At 41.1% G+C, this 12,663-nt stretch overlaps 2 protein-coding genes across 3 annotated transcripts; one reads left to right on the forward strand and one right to left on the reverse strand.

The window, feature by feature from the left end:
* The first annotated feature begins 60 nt into the window (after positions 1-60).
* On the forward strand, positions 61-8,572 carry LOC110486053 (DNA-directed RNA polymerase III subunit RPC6). Of its 2 annotated transcripts, XM_090196081.1 has the most exons (8): positions 61-221; positions 2,275-2,392; positions 3,479-3,546; positions 3,665-3,732; positions 4,110-4,222; positions 4,393-4,536; positions 4,907-5,014; positions 7,125-7,573. In XM_090196081.1, the coding sequence occupies exons 3-8, from the start codon at positions 3,524-3,526 to the stop codon at positions 7,458-7,460; spliced, it is 792 nt and encodes a 263-aa protein (XP_090052207.1). In that variant the 5' UTR covers positions 61-221; positions 2,275-2,392; positions 3,479-3,523; the 3' UTR covers positions 7,461-7,573. The 2 variants fall into 2 exon arrangements, with proteins under 2 accessions (XP_090052207.1, XP_036798305.2); XM_036942410.2 differs by lacking the exons at positions 61-221; positions 2,275-2,392 and adding an exon at positions 8,356-8,572 and having other exon boundaries at positions 3,336-3,546; positions 7,125-7,316.
* A 1,024-nt stretch (positions 8,573-9,596) lies between these two features.
* Positions 9,597-11,051, reverse strand: LOC149978834 (serine hydrolase RBBP9-like). The gene is made up of 4 exons (XM_090194336.1): positions 10,919-11,051; positions 10,738-10,821; positions 10,276-10,280; positions 9,597-9,754 (listed from the first exon to the last, which is right to left on the reverse strand). Exons 1-4 carry the CDS (start codon positions 10,990-10,992, stop codon positions 9,597-9,599), a joined length of 321 nt encoding a protein of 106 aa, XP_090050462.1. The 5' UTR covers positions 10,993-11,051.
* Positions 11,052-12,663: the final 1,612 nt, after the last annotated feature.

The raw sequence follows: 12,663 nt of genomic DNA on the forward strand, positions 1-12,663 counted from the left end.
ACTACAGTGAAAGGTATTTTCTAAGTTTTTAAAAGGCAATTTCTGGGCTTCTATATAGCCACCCAAATGCGATTTGGACTCAAGAGTCACATGTTCAATTGTTGATGAATTGCATTGCTAGCTAGCTAACGTTACATATATAATATTGTACAACTCTCCACGATGGCGGATGTAAAGAAAGTAAAGAAAGAATCCACAGATCCCGTAGACATTGAAAACAGGTTTGTCGCTGTCAAGAAGTCCCTAGCATAGGCTAGCTCGCAGTCTAGTTAGGTAGCTAACTAGCTGTCTATTTTCACTTGCTCAAATGGGATACATCTGGCCAACTAACGCTAGCTAGCAAGACATAGACCAAGGGACTTAGATACTTTTAAATCTGCCTTATAAAACTAAACAAATCTGCTAAAGAAGGCGTTTCAATTCATTCAGCCAATGTTTTCAACCCTTGACTCATAGTCCCACAAGTTTGACAATGACAGTTTGATGCATGTAGCTATAGTGAGCTAACTAACGTTACTGTACAGTCGTGGCCAAAAGTTTTGAGAATGACACAAATATTAATTTTCACAAAGTCTGCTGCCTCAGTGTCTTTAGATATTTTTTGTCAGATGTTACTATGGAATACTGAAGTATAATTACAAGCATTTCATAAGTGTGAAAGGCTTTTATTGACAATTACATGAAGTTGATGCAAAGAGTCAATATTTGCAGTGTTGACCCTTCTTTTTCAAGACCTCTGCAATCCACCCTTGCATGCTGTCAATTAACTTCTGGGCCACTGATGGCAGCCCATTCTTGCATAATCAATGTTTGGAGTTTGTCAGAATTTGTGGGGTTTTGTTTGTCCACCCGCCTCTTGAGGATTGACCACAAGTTCTCAATGGGTCTGGGGAGTTTCCTGGCCATGGACTCAAAATATCGATGTTTTGTTCCCCGAGCCACTTAGTTATATGAAAGAAATACTTGTCTTACGGCAAGGTGCTCCATCATACTGGAGAAGGCATTGTTCGTCACCAAACTGTTCCTAGATGGTTGGGAGAAGTTACTCTTGGAGGCTGTGTTGGTGCCATTCTTTATTCATGGCTGTGTTCTTAGGCAAATTGTGAGTGAGCTCACTCCCTTGGCCGAGAAGCAACCCCACACATGAATGGTCTCAGGATGCTTTACTGTTGGTATGACACAGGACTGATGGTAGCGCTCAGCTTGTCTTCTCCGGACAAGCTTTTTTACGGATGCCCCAAACAATCGGAAAGGGCATCAGAGAAAATGACTTTACCCCAGTCCTCAGCAGTCCAATCCCTGTACCTTTTGCAGAATATCAGTTTGTCCCTGATGTTTTTCCTGGAGAGAAGTGGCTTCTTTGCTGCCCTTCTTGACACCAGGCCATCCTCCAAAAGTCTTCGCCTCACTGTGCGTGCAGATGCACTCACACCTTCTGGTTGCCATTCCTGAGCACGCTCTGTACTGGTGGTGCCCCGATCCCGCAGCTGAATCAACTTTAGGAGACGGTTCTGGCACTTGGACTTTCTTGGGCGCCCTGAAGCCTTCTTCACAACAATTGAACCGCTCTCCTTGAAGTTCTTGATGGTCCGATAAAGGGTTGATTTAGGTGCAATCTTACTGGCAGCAATATCCTTGCCTGTGAAGCCCTTTTTGTGCAAAGCAATGATGACGGCACGTGTTTCCTTGAAGGTAAACATGGTTGACAGAGGAAGAACAATGATTCCAAGCACCACCCTCCTTTTGAAGCTTCCAGTCTGTTATTCGAACTCAATCAGCATGACAGAGTGATCCCCAGCCTTGTCCTCGTCAACACTCACTGACATGATGTCAACACTCACTGACATGAATCACTGACATGATGTCAGCTGGTCCTTTTGTGGCAGGGCTGAAATGCAGTGGAAATGTTTTTTTTGGGATTCAGTTCATTTGCATGGCAAAGAGGGACTTTGCAATTAATTGCAATTCATCTGATCACTCTTCATAACATTCTGGAGTATATGCAAATTGCCATCATACAAACTGAGGCAGCAGACTTTGAAAATGTATATTTGTGTCATTCTCAAAACTTTTGGCCACGACTGTGTAATACATGAACTAGCTACTGTAATGAGCTTCATCTACTAGTTAGACAAGCTACCTAGCTACATCAATCATAATTTATGAGTAAGCAGTAAGACATTTATAGATTAATTTATTAAATCTGATGTCCTTACTAGCTAGGTTGCTAACTAACGTTAATGTAATGTTATATTATACTCTGATATTTTAAAGGATAAAGGCGCTCTGTCAACAGTTCCCTCATGGAATAACAGACCAGGTGATCCAGAATGACATGCCTAATTTGGAGGCTCAACAGAGAGCCATGGCCATCAACAGACTACTGTCATTGGTAAGTGGCACAGGTGTAGCCTGGGTGCCAGTCCGTTTCTGCTCTCTTAACGACTCCTTATGTAATTGTCATGCCAGACATGTTTGGCTAGACAATGAGAAAGGCGTTGACAAGGTCACAAACAGAGGAGTTTGTGACCTGGTACGTTGAGTAGATTTGTACATTTAGGGTTGGGCAATATCAGCCTTTGTTCCATCGTGATTATGTACTTAGAAAATGCCTACAACTTAAATTTGTGTATTTTTGAAAGTGGCAACTTTTGAGGAGAATTTCTTAGGCTATACACCGTTTAAAACTAACTGGTCTTAAAGCTTTTGCGATCGGCCTGGTAGGAGGATATACTGTTGGGCCAATTCGCATGGAGCGATTAAGCTGGCCTGGCATGGTTAACTTATTTCTTAGTAAGCGTTGCTCAACTGTAGGCACAAACAACAGTGGTCAATAGAAAAACTGTTTTTCTATAGACCACTGTTGTTTGTCTTTGAAATGATGAATCCCCTACATTTATGTTTTGAAGCAATTCAAACAACTTTCTGAAAGGGAACTCCGTTAGATTAATTCACTGTTCCATTGCATGAAAGCCAGAATGCATAAAACTGAAAGTGTATGTATGCCTATAGCCTAAAGTTGTATTCCTATTGATGGGAAAAATATATATTTTTAAATGGGTAGACACGGGTTCGTTAAGGAGTGTGCATTAGCAAATAGGAATATAGGCAGTTTACTCAGAATGTCCACCAATGCGCTTTCCTGCTGAAGGCTGCCTGACTGCACTTTACTGCCAGTCAAGTTGAAATAGATTAGGCTATCGTCTGTCACATCACAATGTTGTTACCAATGACGACAATAACTGTCAATTATCCTCAATAAATGATACTGTCATAATATGCATTGAATGATAATGTTGTCATGGCCTCATGTTCATGTTGGTCAGTAACAAAAACATAAGGGTAAAGAACATGATGCATGATAGATCCATGTGTTCATTAATGATCAAATTTTCCAAACATTGGCTCAATAGTTCTGGTTGACAGCGCAATGCTGAGGATGGGAATGTTGTAACCAAGTTGAATTTTGTGCACACAGGGTCAGTTGGACCTTCTATGAAACAGCTCAGGACTTCTATACCGCATGAAGGATGCTCAGACAGCAAGGTAAATGTCAGCATGGTCGTTAAACATTTAACAATGTTTTTTTTTTAAGGAAGCCTTTAGGAAGGACTTTTATTTCTGGATGATTGGGAACTTTAACTGTGTTTATTATGTCCCAAAGCAAAATGAAAGGCTCCGACAATCAAGAGAAGCTGGTCTATCAGGTCATTGAGGATGCAGGAAACAAAGGTAGGAATTTCAGAGGCGTCCTGTCCAGACAACCCCTAGCCCCTACACCCTTAGGTAGCCTACATGGGTAGAGCAGACGGAATTGGGTAGGTATAAGCAAATGCTTCACGTTTCCCTCTGATAGGCTAGGTGACATTTTCCGCATATTGTTTACATCTATCCAATCCTCTCAGATCTACTCAAGTGATAGGGGGTAAGAGATGGGTGTTGTCTTTGGATGGGGCCATCAAGTCCATTCAAACCTGGCCAGCTCACCCAGTTCACACTTGACACTTCACAGTACCCACCACCACAACATTATTTTCCGTTATTGTATTTCTTTGTGAAATGTTCTTTCCATTTGTATATTCATGAACTGTCCTCTTGCTTTCACACAGGGATCTGGAGTAGGGACATTAGATATAAGAGCAACCTTCCTCTGACAGAGATCAACAAGATCCTCAAGAACCTAGAGAGCAAGAAGCTGATCAAGGCTGTGAAATCAGTGGCTGTGAGTCAAGCTCCAAACACTAAAATATTCTAAAATACATGTTTTAAAAACCACAGATATGGTTGAATCAAGAAAAGTACCACTTAATAATATGAATGCATCAGCAGTCATGCTATACAAACTCTTAAGTGTTTAGTCTCACCTATAATGCGTTATTGTTGTTTGTCCAGGCGTCAAAGAAGAAGGTTTACATGCTATACAACCTGCAGCCAGACCGCTCGGTGACTGGGGGAGCCTGGTACAGTGACCAGGACTTTGAGTCTGAGTTTGTGGAGGTTCTCAATCAGCAGTGTTTCAAATTCCTTCAGAGTAAGGTGAAGGGTCCACTGAATGGGAGTGGGACAAATGTCTTACAATGGACAAGTCACAGAAATTAAAAGGGTGTGTTCTGTAGTGTAACTGTTTGGAAATAAGTTACTAATGAACTGATATGAGCACGTCAATGTTGGGAACAGTGTGAAGCGTGCTTCAATCTAATAGATTATGCCATAAAGAAAATCTATACGGCTTCTGGGGCACTAGCATTTGTTTTGGAATGCACCCTAAAATTCTTCCAATTCTAAATGCAGGGTTGGTTGACATAGCCAGAAACAACTCTGGCTCGTAGTTATAGGCTATCTGGTAACCAAGAGTTTATTAGGACATCATTTCTATGGTCATGTTGGTTTGTTTGTCACCCTCTAGGCCGAGGTGGCGAGGGACAGCAAGCAGAACCCCATGGTGCAAAGAAACAGCTCCTTCGCCACCTCTCACGAAGTGTGGAAGTGTATTTGTGAACTCGGCATCAGCAAGGTGAGATTCCTGCTGGCAACATTTTGTTCGGTTTTGACCGCAATTTTGTCACAAAACGATAACGGCCAAAGTTGTCAAGACCAGGGTGGAATCCTCCACTGGTTGGTGAGGACTGGGGCATAATTGTCCACATTACTATTTTCACACTATTGACCAAACATAGCTGTACTGTCTCCACTGGCCTGGTTATGAATCTGCCATAGTTGCAGGTAATGGGCTGGAAAGGTCCATGCGAAAATGAAAATATCAGAGCAAACAAAGTATTGTAACGACCCTGGGTTTATAAGCGTGGATATCGACTCTGCCGCTCGAGCATGCTTTTGCGGCACAGTCGATAGCGCGCTGGACTTTGGACTAGAAGGTTGAGGGTTCGAGACCTGCTCCCTGCTGTTTCATTACAGTATGGTTGGTACTCTGTACAAATAAGGTGAAACGGGTACAATGTGAGGGGTCAAATGTAACAACTGTCAGCATACAGTTGCTATGTACAGTTGAAGTCGGAGGTTTACATACACCTTAGCCAAATACATTTAAACTCAGTTTTTCACAATTCCTGACATTTAATTCTAGTAAAAATTCCTTGTCTTAGGTCAGTTAGGATCACCACTTAATTTTAAGATTGTGAAATGTCAGAATAATAGTAGAGTGATTTATTTCAGCTTTTATTTCTTTCATCACATTCCCAGTGGGTCAGAAGTTTACATACACTCAATTAGTATTTGGTAGCATTGCCTTTCAATTGTTTAACTTGGGTCAAACATTTTGGGTAGCCTTCCACAAGCTTCCCACAACAAGTTGGGTGAATTTTGGCCCATTCCTCCTGACAGAGCTGGTGTAACTGAGTCAGGTTTGTAGGCCTCATTGCTCGCACACGCTTTTTCAGTTCTGCCCACAACTTTTCTGTAGGATTGAGGTTAGGGCTTTGTGATGGTCACTCCAATACCTTGACCTTGTTGTCCTTAAGCCATTTTGCCACAACTTTGGATGTATGCTTGGGGTCATTGTCCATTTGGAAGAGCCATTTGCGACCACATAATTTTTCTGACTCATGGTGCCATCTATTTTGTGAAGTGCACCAGTCCCTCCTGCAGTAAAGCACCCCCACAACATGATGCTGCCACCCCCGTGCTTCACGGTTGGGTTGGTGTTCTCCGGCTTGCAAGCCTCCCCCTTTTTCCTCCAAACATAAGGGTGGTCATTATGGCCAAACAGTTCCATTTTTGTTTCATCAGACCAGAGGACATTTCTCCAAAAAGTACAATCTTTGTCCCAATGTGCAGTTGTAAACTGTAGTCTGGCTTTTTTATGGCGGTTTTGGAGCAGTGGCTTCTTTCTTGCTGAGAGGCCTTTCAGGTTATGCCGATATAGCTCTCGTTTTACTGTGGATATAGATACTTTGTACCTGTTTCCTCCAGCATCTTCACAAGGTCCTTTGCTGTTGTTCTGGGAATGATTTGCACGTTTCGCACCAAAGTACGTTAATCTCTAGGAGACAGAACGCGTCTCCTTCCTGTACGGTATGACGGCTGCGTGGTCCCATGGTGTTTATACTTGCGTACTATTGTTTGTACAGATGAACACGGTACCTTCAGGCGTTGGGAAATTGATCCCAAGGATGAACCAGACTTGTGGAGGTCTACAATTTTTTTTTCTAAGGTCTTGGCTGATTTTTTTTATTTTCCCATGATGTCGATCAAAGAGGCTCTGAGTTTGAAGGTAGGCCTTGAAATACATCCACAGGTACACCTCCAATTGACTCAAATTATGTCAATTAGCCTATCAGAAGCTTCTAAAGCCATGACATAATTTTCAGGAATTTTCCAAACTGTTTAAAGGCACAGTCAACTTAGTGTATGTAAACTTCTGACCCACTGGAATTGTGATACAGTGAATTAAGTGAAAAGATCTGTCTGTAAACAATTGTTGGAAAAATTACTTGTCATGCACAAAGTAGATGTTCTAACCGACTTGCCAAAACTATAGTTTGTTAACAAGAAATTTGTGGTGGTTGAAAAACGAGTTTATGACTCCAACCTAAGTGTATGTAAACTTCCAAGTTCAACTGTATTTCCTATGGAGGTTGTAAGTCTGAATATTGCACTTTGTGCAGGTGGACCTGTCTATGGAGGACATTGAGACTATTCTGAACACGCTCATCTACGACGGCAAGGTGGAGATGACCATCATCGCGGCCAAGGAGGGCACTGTGGGCAGTGTGGACGGCCAGATGAAGCTGTACAGAGGGGTCAACCCTATCATCCAGCCCACAGGCCTGGTCAAGACGCCCTGTGGCCTCTGTCCGGTGAGCCCCCCTTCACAGGCAATAGCAGCCAAGTGGCTCCGTTTCAATATCCATACCAGCGTATCACTTGGTATTAAACATTGCAATCGGGATATACACAGAGGGTACAAATCATTAGGAACACCGTTTTCCACGACCGACTGACCAGGTAAAAGCTATGATCCCTTATTGATGTGACTTGTTAAATTCACTTCAATCAGTGTCAATGAAAGGGAGGAGACAGGTAAAAGAAGGATTTCCAAGCCTTGAGACAATTGAGACATGGATTGTGTATGTGTGCCATTCAGAGGGTAAATGGGCAAGACAACATTTAAGAGCCTTTGAACGGGGTATGGTAGTAGGTGCCAGGCGCACTGGTTTGTGTCAAGAACTGCAACACTGCTAGGTTTTTCATGCTCAACAGTTTCCTGTGTGTATCAAGAATGGTCCACCACCCAAAGGACATCTTGACAACTGGGAAAGCATTGGAATCAACATGGCTCTCTGTGGAATGCTTTGACACCTTGTAGAGTCAATGACCAGATTAATTGAGGCTGTTCTGAGGGCAAAAGGGGGGTGCAACAATATTAGGAAGGTGTTCCTAATATTTTGTACACTGTGTATAACACCCAAACTACATCACTAGTGTTGCGGTTTCCTTCATTAGCGTTGTTTATAGTTTGCAGCAAACTGAGGCACGAATTAAAAGCACCAGCCACTTTATCAGTTGAGAAAGCTTCAGAGACACGTGTAGAAAACACATAAACACACATGCCCTGTATAGTTTGGCCGTAAGTGGTATGCTAGTGTGGACATTGGAGAACCCAGTCACTCATGAAATACTAGAAAGGCATGTTTTTGACCTAGGGCTGGGCAGAATGAATGAAAGGAGACCTGCAGATTTCTGATCCTAAGTGTTTTACCAATTCTATTCAAAGTACTTCACCTGTAGCCAGATAGCCAGCAGGAAGTGCTAGAAAAAGGGAAAGTAAGTATTATGTAGGTTTGATAGTGCAGGATTCCTCCAGGAGTGTACACTTATTTATGTCTCTTCTCTTAGGTGTTTGATGACTGTCACGAAGGAGGTGAGATATCCCCCTCTAACTGTGTGTATATGGCAGAGTGGCTGAACTTTTGACCAGTGACTTGGCTTGTAAAGTTTCTCTGTGGAGAAAATGTAATGTATAGTTTTTTCTCTAGCAACCTTTGATACATCTGAATATATTTTTTATTTATACAGGGCTTAATAAATATTTCAAGAGAATGTCTACTCTCAATTGTATCCTGCCGCTACATTTTCATCTAGCACATATGAAAGTGTTGAAGATGGACAGGTTTTGCAAAAGCATTCCTTTTGTGCTGGAAATAAACAGATTGTTTTACTTCTTCAGCACACATGATATGTCACAGCATTGCAATAGCCTAAATCGTTTTGTCAGACAGCGTTTCAAAATGAACCTTCTTAGCTTCAAAGGTCAAGTCAGTCATTTTAGTAGACACTGTTATCTATAGCAACTATAGGGCATTTAAGTAAAACTACAGGGATCTGGTTAGGCTGACTGTGGTATGTTCCTTCATGACTCTGAAGGCCTTATGTGGATCTCAATCTGATTTGAAGAAAAGGAGTGGTATGATGTAGATAATTTGGGTACACTAGATCACTGTAATCAGTTTTATTCCTGTTTTGCAGTGTTGGATTGAAGGGTCCCAATAGCATGTGTTTTTATACATGAGTTTGATGTTAGCATGTGCAAGTGATTACCCTAATGATTTGTCTGTATGTTCTGTTAGAGCGCAAGCGCCAAGGCCAAAGTGGGCACACATGCTGTTTGTCACAGACTTTTTGTGCTAAAACCATCAACATAGTTAAGGGATGGAAATACATAGAACTTCTGTTTTCATTAGTTATAAAAACATCATTATACAGCATTTTATTCGCAAGAAGCCAGTTTGATGGAAACTCACGGCTGTCCGTAAAATGTGCATATGGGTGAATCTTAAAATATTTGCTTAACTCTTTCAAACGGATGGAAACACAGGTGAATCAAAACTGGTGAGTCTTCCATAGAGCACTCAAAGTAATGGAGCAAAAGATAAGCACGTTGATGACATTGAACTACACTTGATAAATTGGAATATCCAAACCGTAATCATAAGGGTCCACGTGAGGATTCCCCAGAGGGACACAGAGTGAAGGGAGCAACTGAACAGAGAATTGTAATTGGGCTATTGTCCTCATTGTGTGTCATATTCCAATGGCGGACAACTCTGCTACTTTTTAAGCAGCTGCCCTCAGCTTTCTCACTGTGTCAATGAGCTCAGGGAATTGTGTTCTGGAAGTGTCCTTGTTCTATGTACAACTTTCTGCTCCTCCCAAGGCAGGAAGGGGTCATCCTTGGAGCCAAACTGAACAATGTGCCCAACGTTTCTTCTCATTTGCTCCCACTCCCAATGGCCGGCTAAAATATCCCGAGTGAAGAGATACACAGGGAGCCCTAACGGATGTGTTCCAACCTGCTTACATCGCAGATCACGAGATCATTCAATTCTACTTCCACATTTGCAGGGATCGGATACAGATCTGATTGGTCTCAGATCTCTACAAATGAGGAAATGGAGTTGTACATTAAAGCAATTACTTCAATATGATTTACGATATGATAATCTGCACAACCTGACTGCAATATAGGCAGCCTGGGATGCGTCCACCGTTTCAGTGACTCGGGGTGGGGGATGGATAAACAACCGGTGAGTGGTGAGTTACATTAAACTGGATTTAGGAACACTATTGACTGCAGCTTTTCTGTGGCGCTCTTGTATCCCAATTCAGAAAGGAACACTAGGCTAGTCTAAACACCTGGGTCCAGTTTTTCATAATGATCTGGATTCTGTAACCCCCTATTTTGAAATCCAGGATCAGATCAACCTGGGTGATTTTGAGCAAGAAAATGGTTGGATAAGGGTAAAATCTCAACATCACAAAATCTGTATTTTCAGTGCTTTGAAAAGGCCTACACCTTGCCATGTACTGGACGGGTAATGTTACTACAGATTACTAAACTAGATGTATAAAGATATTAATATAAATGGAGCTTGCTTCTCTTATCACTTGTAAGTACATGCTTTTATTTGACCCTTCTCAATACAACAACTGACCACATACCTGTACTGCAGTTAATTTAACATAATGGAAATATTTAACCCTAACCTTTTTTTAATTTCTCTGAAATGTCTCTATTATAAATACCTTTATAAATCCACCCTTCCAGTGGGATCAAGATTATCCAGATTTTCCATCACTACACACCAAATGATCAGAATCACATTTTTCAGTTTTGAAATACCCAATTCTAAGGTTTAATCCAATCTGAATGCCGGAATCCAATTAGAAAAGTGGCTGTTGCAGTTAATTGGAAGTGACACTGGTAAGAAATCTGTAAACTCACCACTCTCTCTCTCATCTCCTAGGTCGTAAGTATAGGCACCCACCAGAATGAGGCCAAACACTTTGTGCGTTTCTGCATACCTGCATGGTACCTCAAAGTTAGGTATAGTCACTTCAAACAAAAAGGAAGAGTATTTTGCATGAGCAATATACTCAGTCTTTGTGATCTCTATCCTACCTCATTGCTGCAACTGCCCCAGAGCTGTGGCCAATGATGACAGTCTCCTCGTCACATTCGAGCTCCTCCTGCATGAATGGCAGCCATATGCTCTCTCTGGCTGTCACTAGAAAAATTGAAAAACAGTACTAGTACCTGACAGTAATGAAATTGGAGGCCCAAAATGAATGGATTTAAATCCTGAACTTCATTCTACAAACCTGGGTCAGGCATGTTTCTCAACAGGCAGGTCATATACAGAATATACAGGACAGCAAGTGAACTATTAATACCTAATGAAGTATAAGTAAGTAAAGGTTGAAAATGGGTGATTCCACGCCAGGATAGCCCCACCAAAAATTGATATTTCAGATTATGGCAATTCTCACAATAGAAACTTATTTGGGAGGAGGGATGTTTGATAGGATTTTTACATTTGTATCACAAAACATTTCTGAGAAAAGCATGATGAAAGTGGCATTTTTAGGCCCTTTTTTTTAGACCTATACTTCTTGTAAGACCCTATGATCTGTGATCCGCACATGATACAGCCATTATACTCCTCAGTGTGCTCTAAAACATGGAGTATGTCCACATTTTGAAATGACATTTTTCACATACATTTATTCAACATTGAAAATATTAATATGAATATCTCAAAAGTAGCTTTTTTGATATAGCTTATTGTTAGACATTGTTTGGAACAATATATTCTTCAAACCAGTCACATTTGTCTTCTTCTTCAAATAGGGTGCTATGGTTTGTAAATGGATTTAAGCTATATCAACGCCATCTTGTGGCCACAATAAATGAATGCCACACGATATTTGGTTCAGGACTCCTGCACAGCAGGTGGCCTTAAACCAGATTTTTTTTCAAACACTAAAGAATAAGAAAATGTACTACTTTAAAAGGTGCAATGCAGCCGCTTTCATTTCAATATCCTCATTTCTAGGCAACAATTAAGTAACATACTGTGAGTGTTTTCAAATAAAATGGTCAAAAAAGAAACAAAAACAGCTTCTTAGCAAAGAGCAATGTCTCAAGCAAATATTTTGCTAGGACTGTCTGGGAGTGGTCTGAGGGGGGAGGGGAAAACTGAAAAACAGCTGTTATTGGCAGAGAGGTTTGGAACTCTCTCATTGGTCTATTAACTAATTTACCACCTGGTGACGGCACCACCACATCCCACCAAAACAGGCAGACATTTCAGGTTGTCTTTTTAAAACAGCTCTTACACTAAAAGGGCATCATCATACTTTTTACAATTTCACAGTATTATTCCAACCTCATATTGTGGAAATGTATACAAAACACAGAAGAATCACATTGTTGACTGCACTGGGCCTTTAAAATGGAGATAGACTCAATGGCGCTGCCCATGCTGTCACAGACGCCATAATGGCACAGATACAAAGATGAGACCTCTTTCCATCTCTATGAGATAGGCCTACACAAATGACAAAATAATGATATAATTCCATCACAAATGACAAAATATTTCAACTACACATAATGGTAGTCATACACTAGATCCAGAATAGATTGGTATAGGTTAAAATCAAAAACCAATTGCTGGAAGTAGGCTATTCATATTGAAGTTTAGTTGCTATTTGTTTCTGTCAAATTTGGACATGAATGTTGGGCTGTATAGCATTAGAGGTGTGCCCTTTCTATCCAGAGGTAATTTCTGGTCAATATTTGTACAAGTAAAAATATGGTCACATTTTGTATAGGGAACACATTTTAAGGTACTATGCATTTAT

This window comes from Oncorhynchus mykiss, chromosome 13, assembly GCF_057628025.1.
Source record: "Oncorhynchus mykiss isolate SJ-2025 chromosome 13, ASM5762802v1, whole genome shotgun sequence".
Lineage (NCBI taxonomy): Eukaryota > Metazoa > Chordata > Actinopteri > Salmoniformes > Salmonidae > Oncorhynchus > Oncorhynchus mykiss.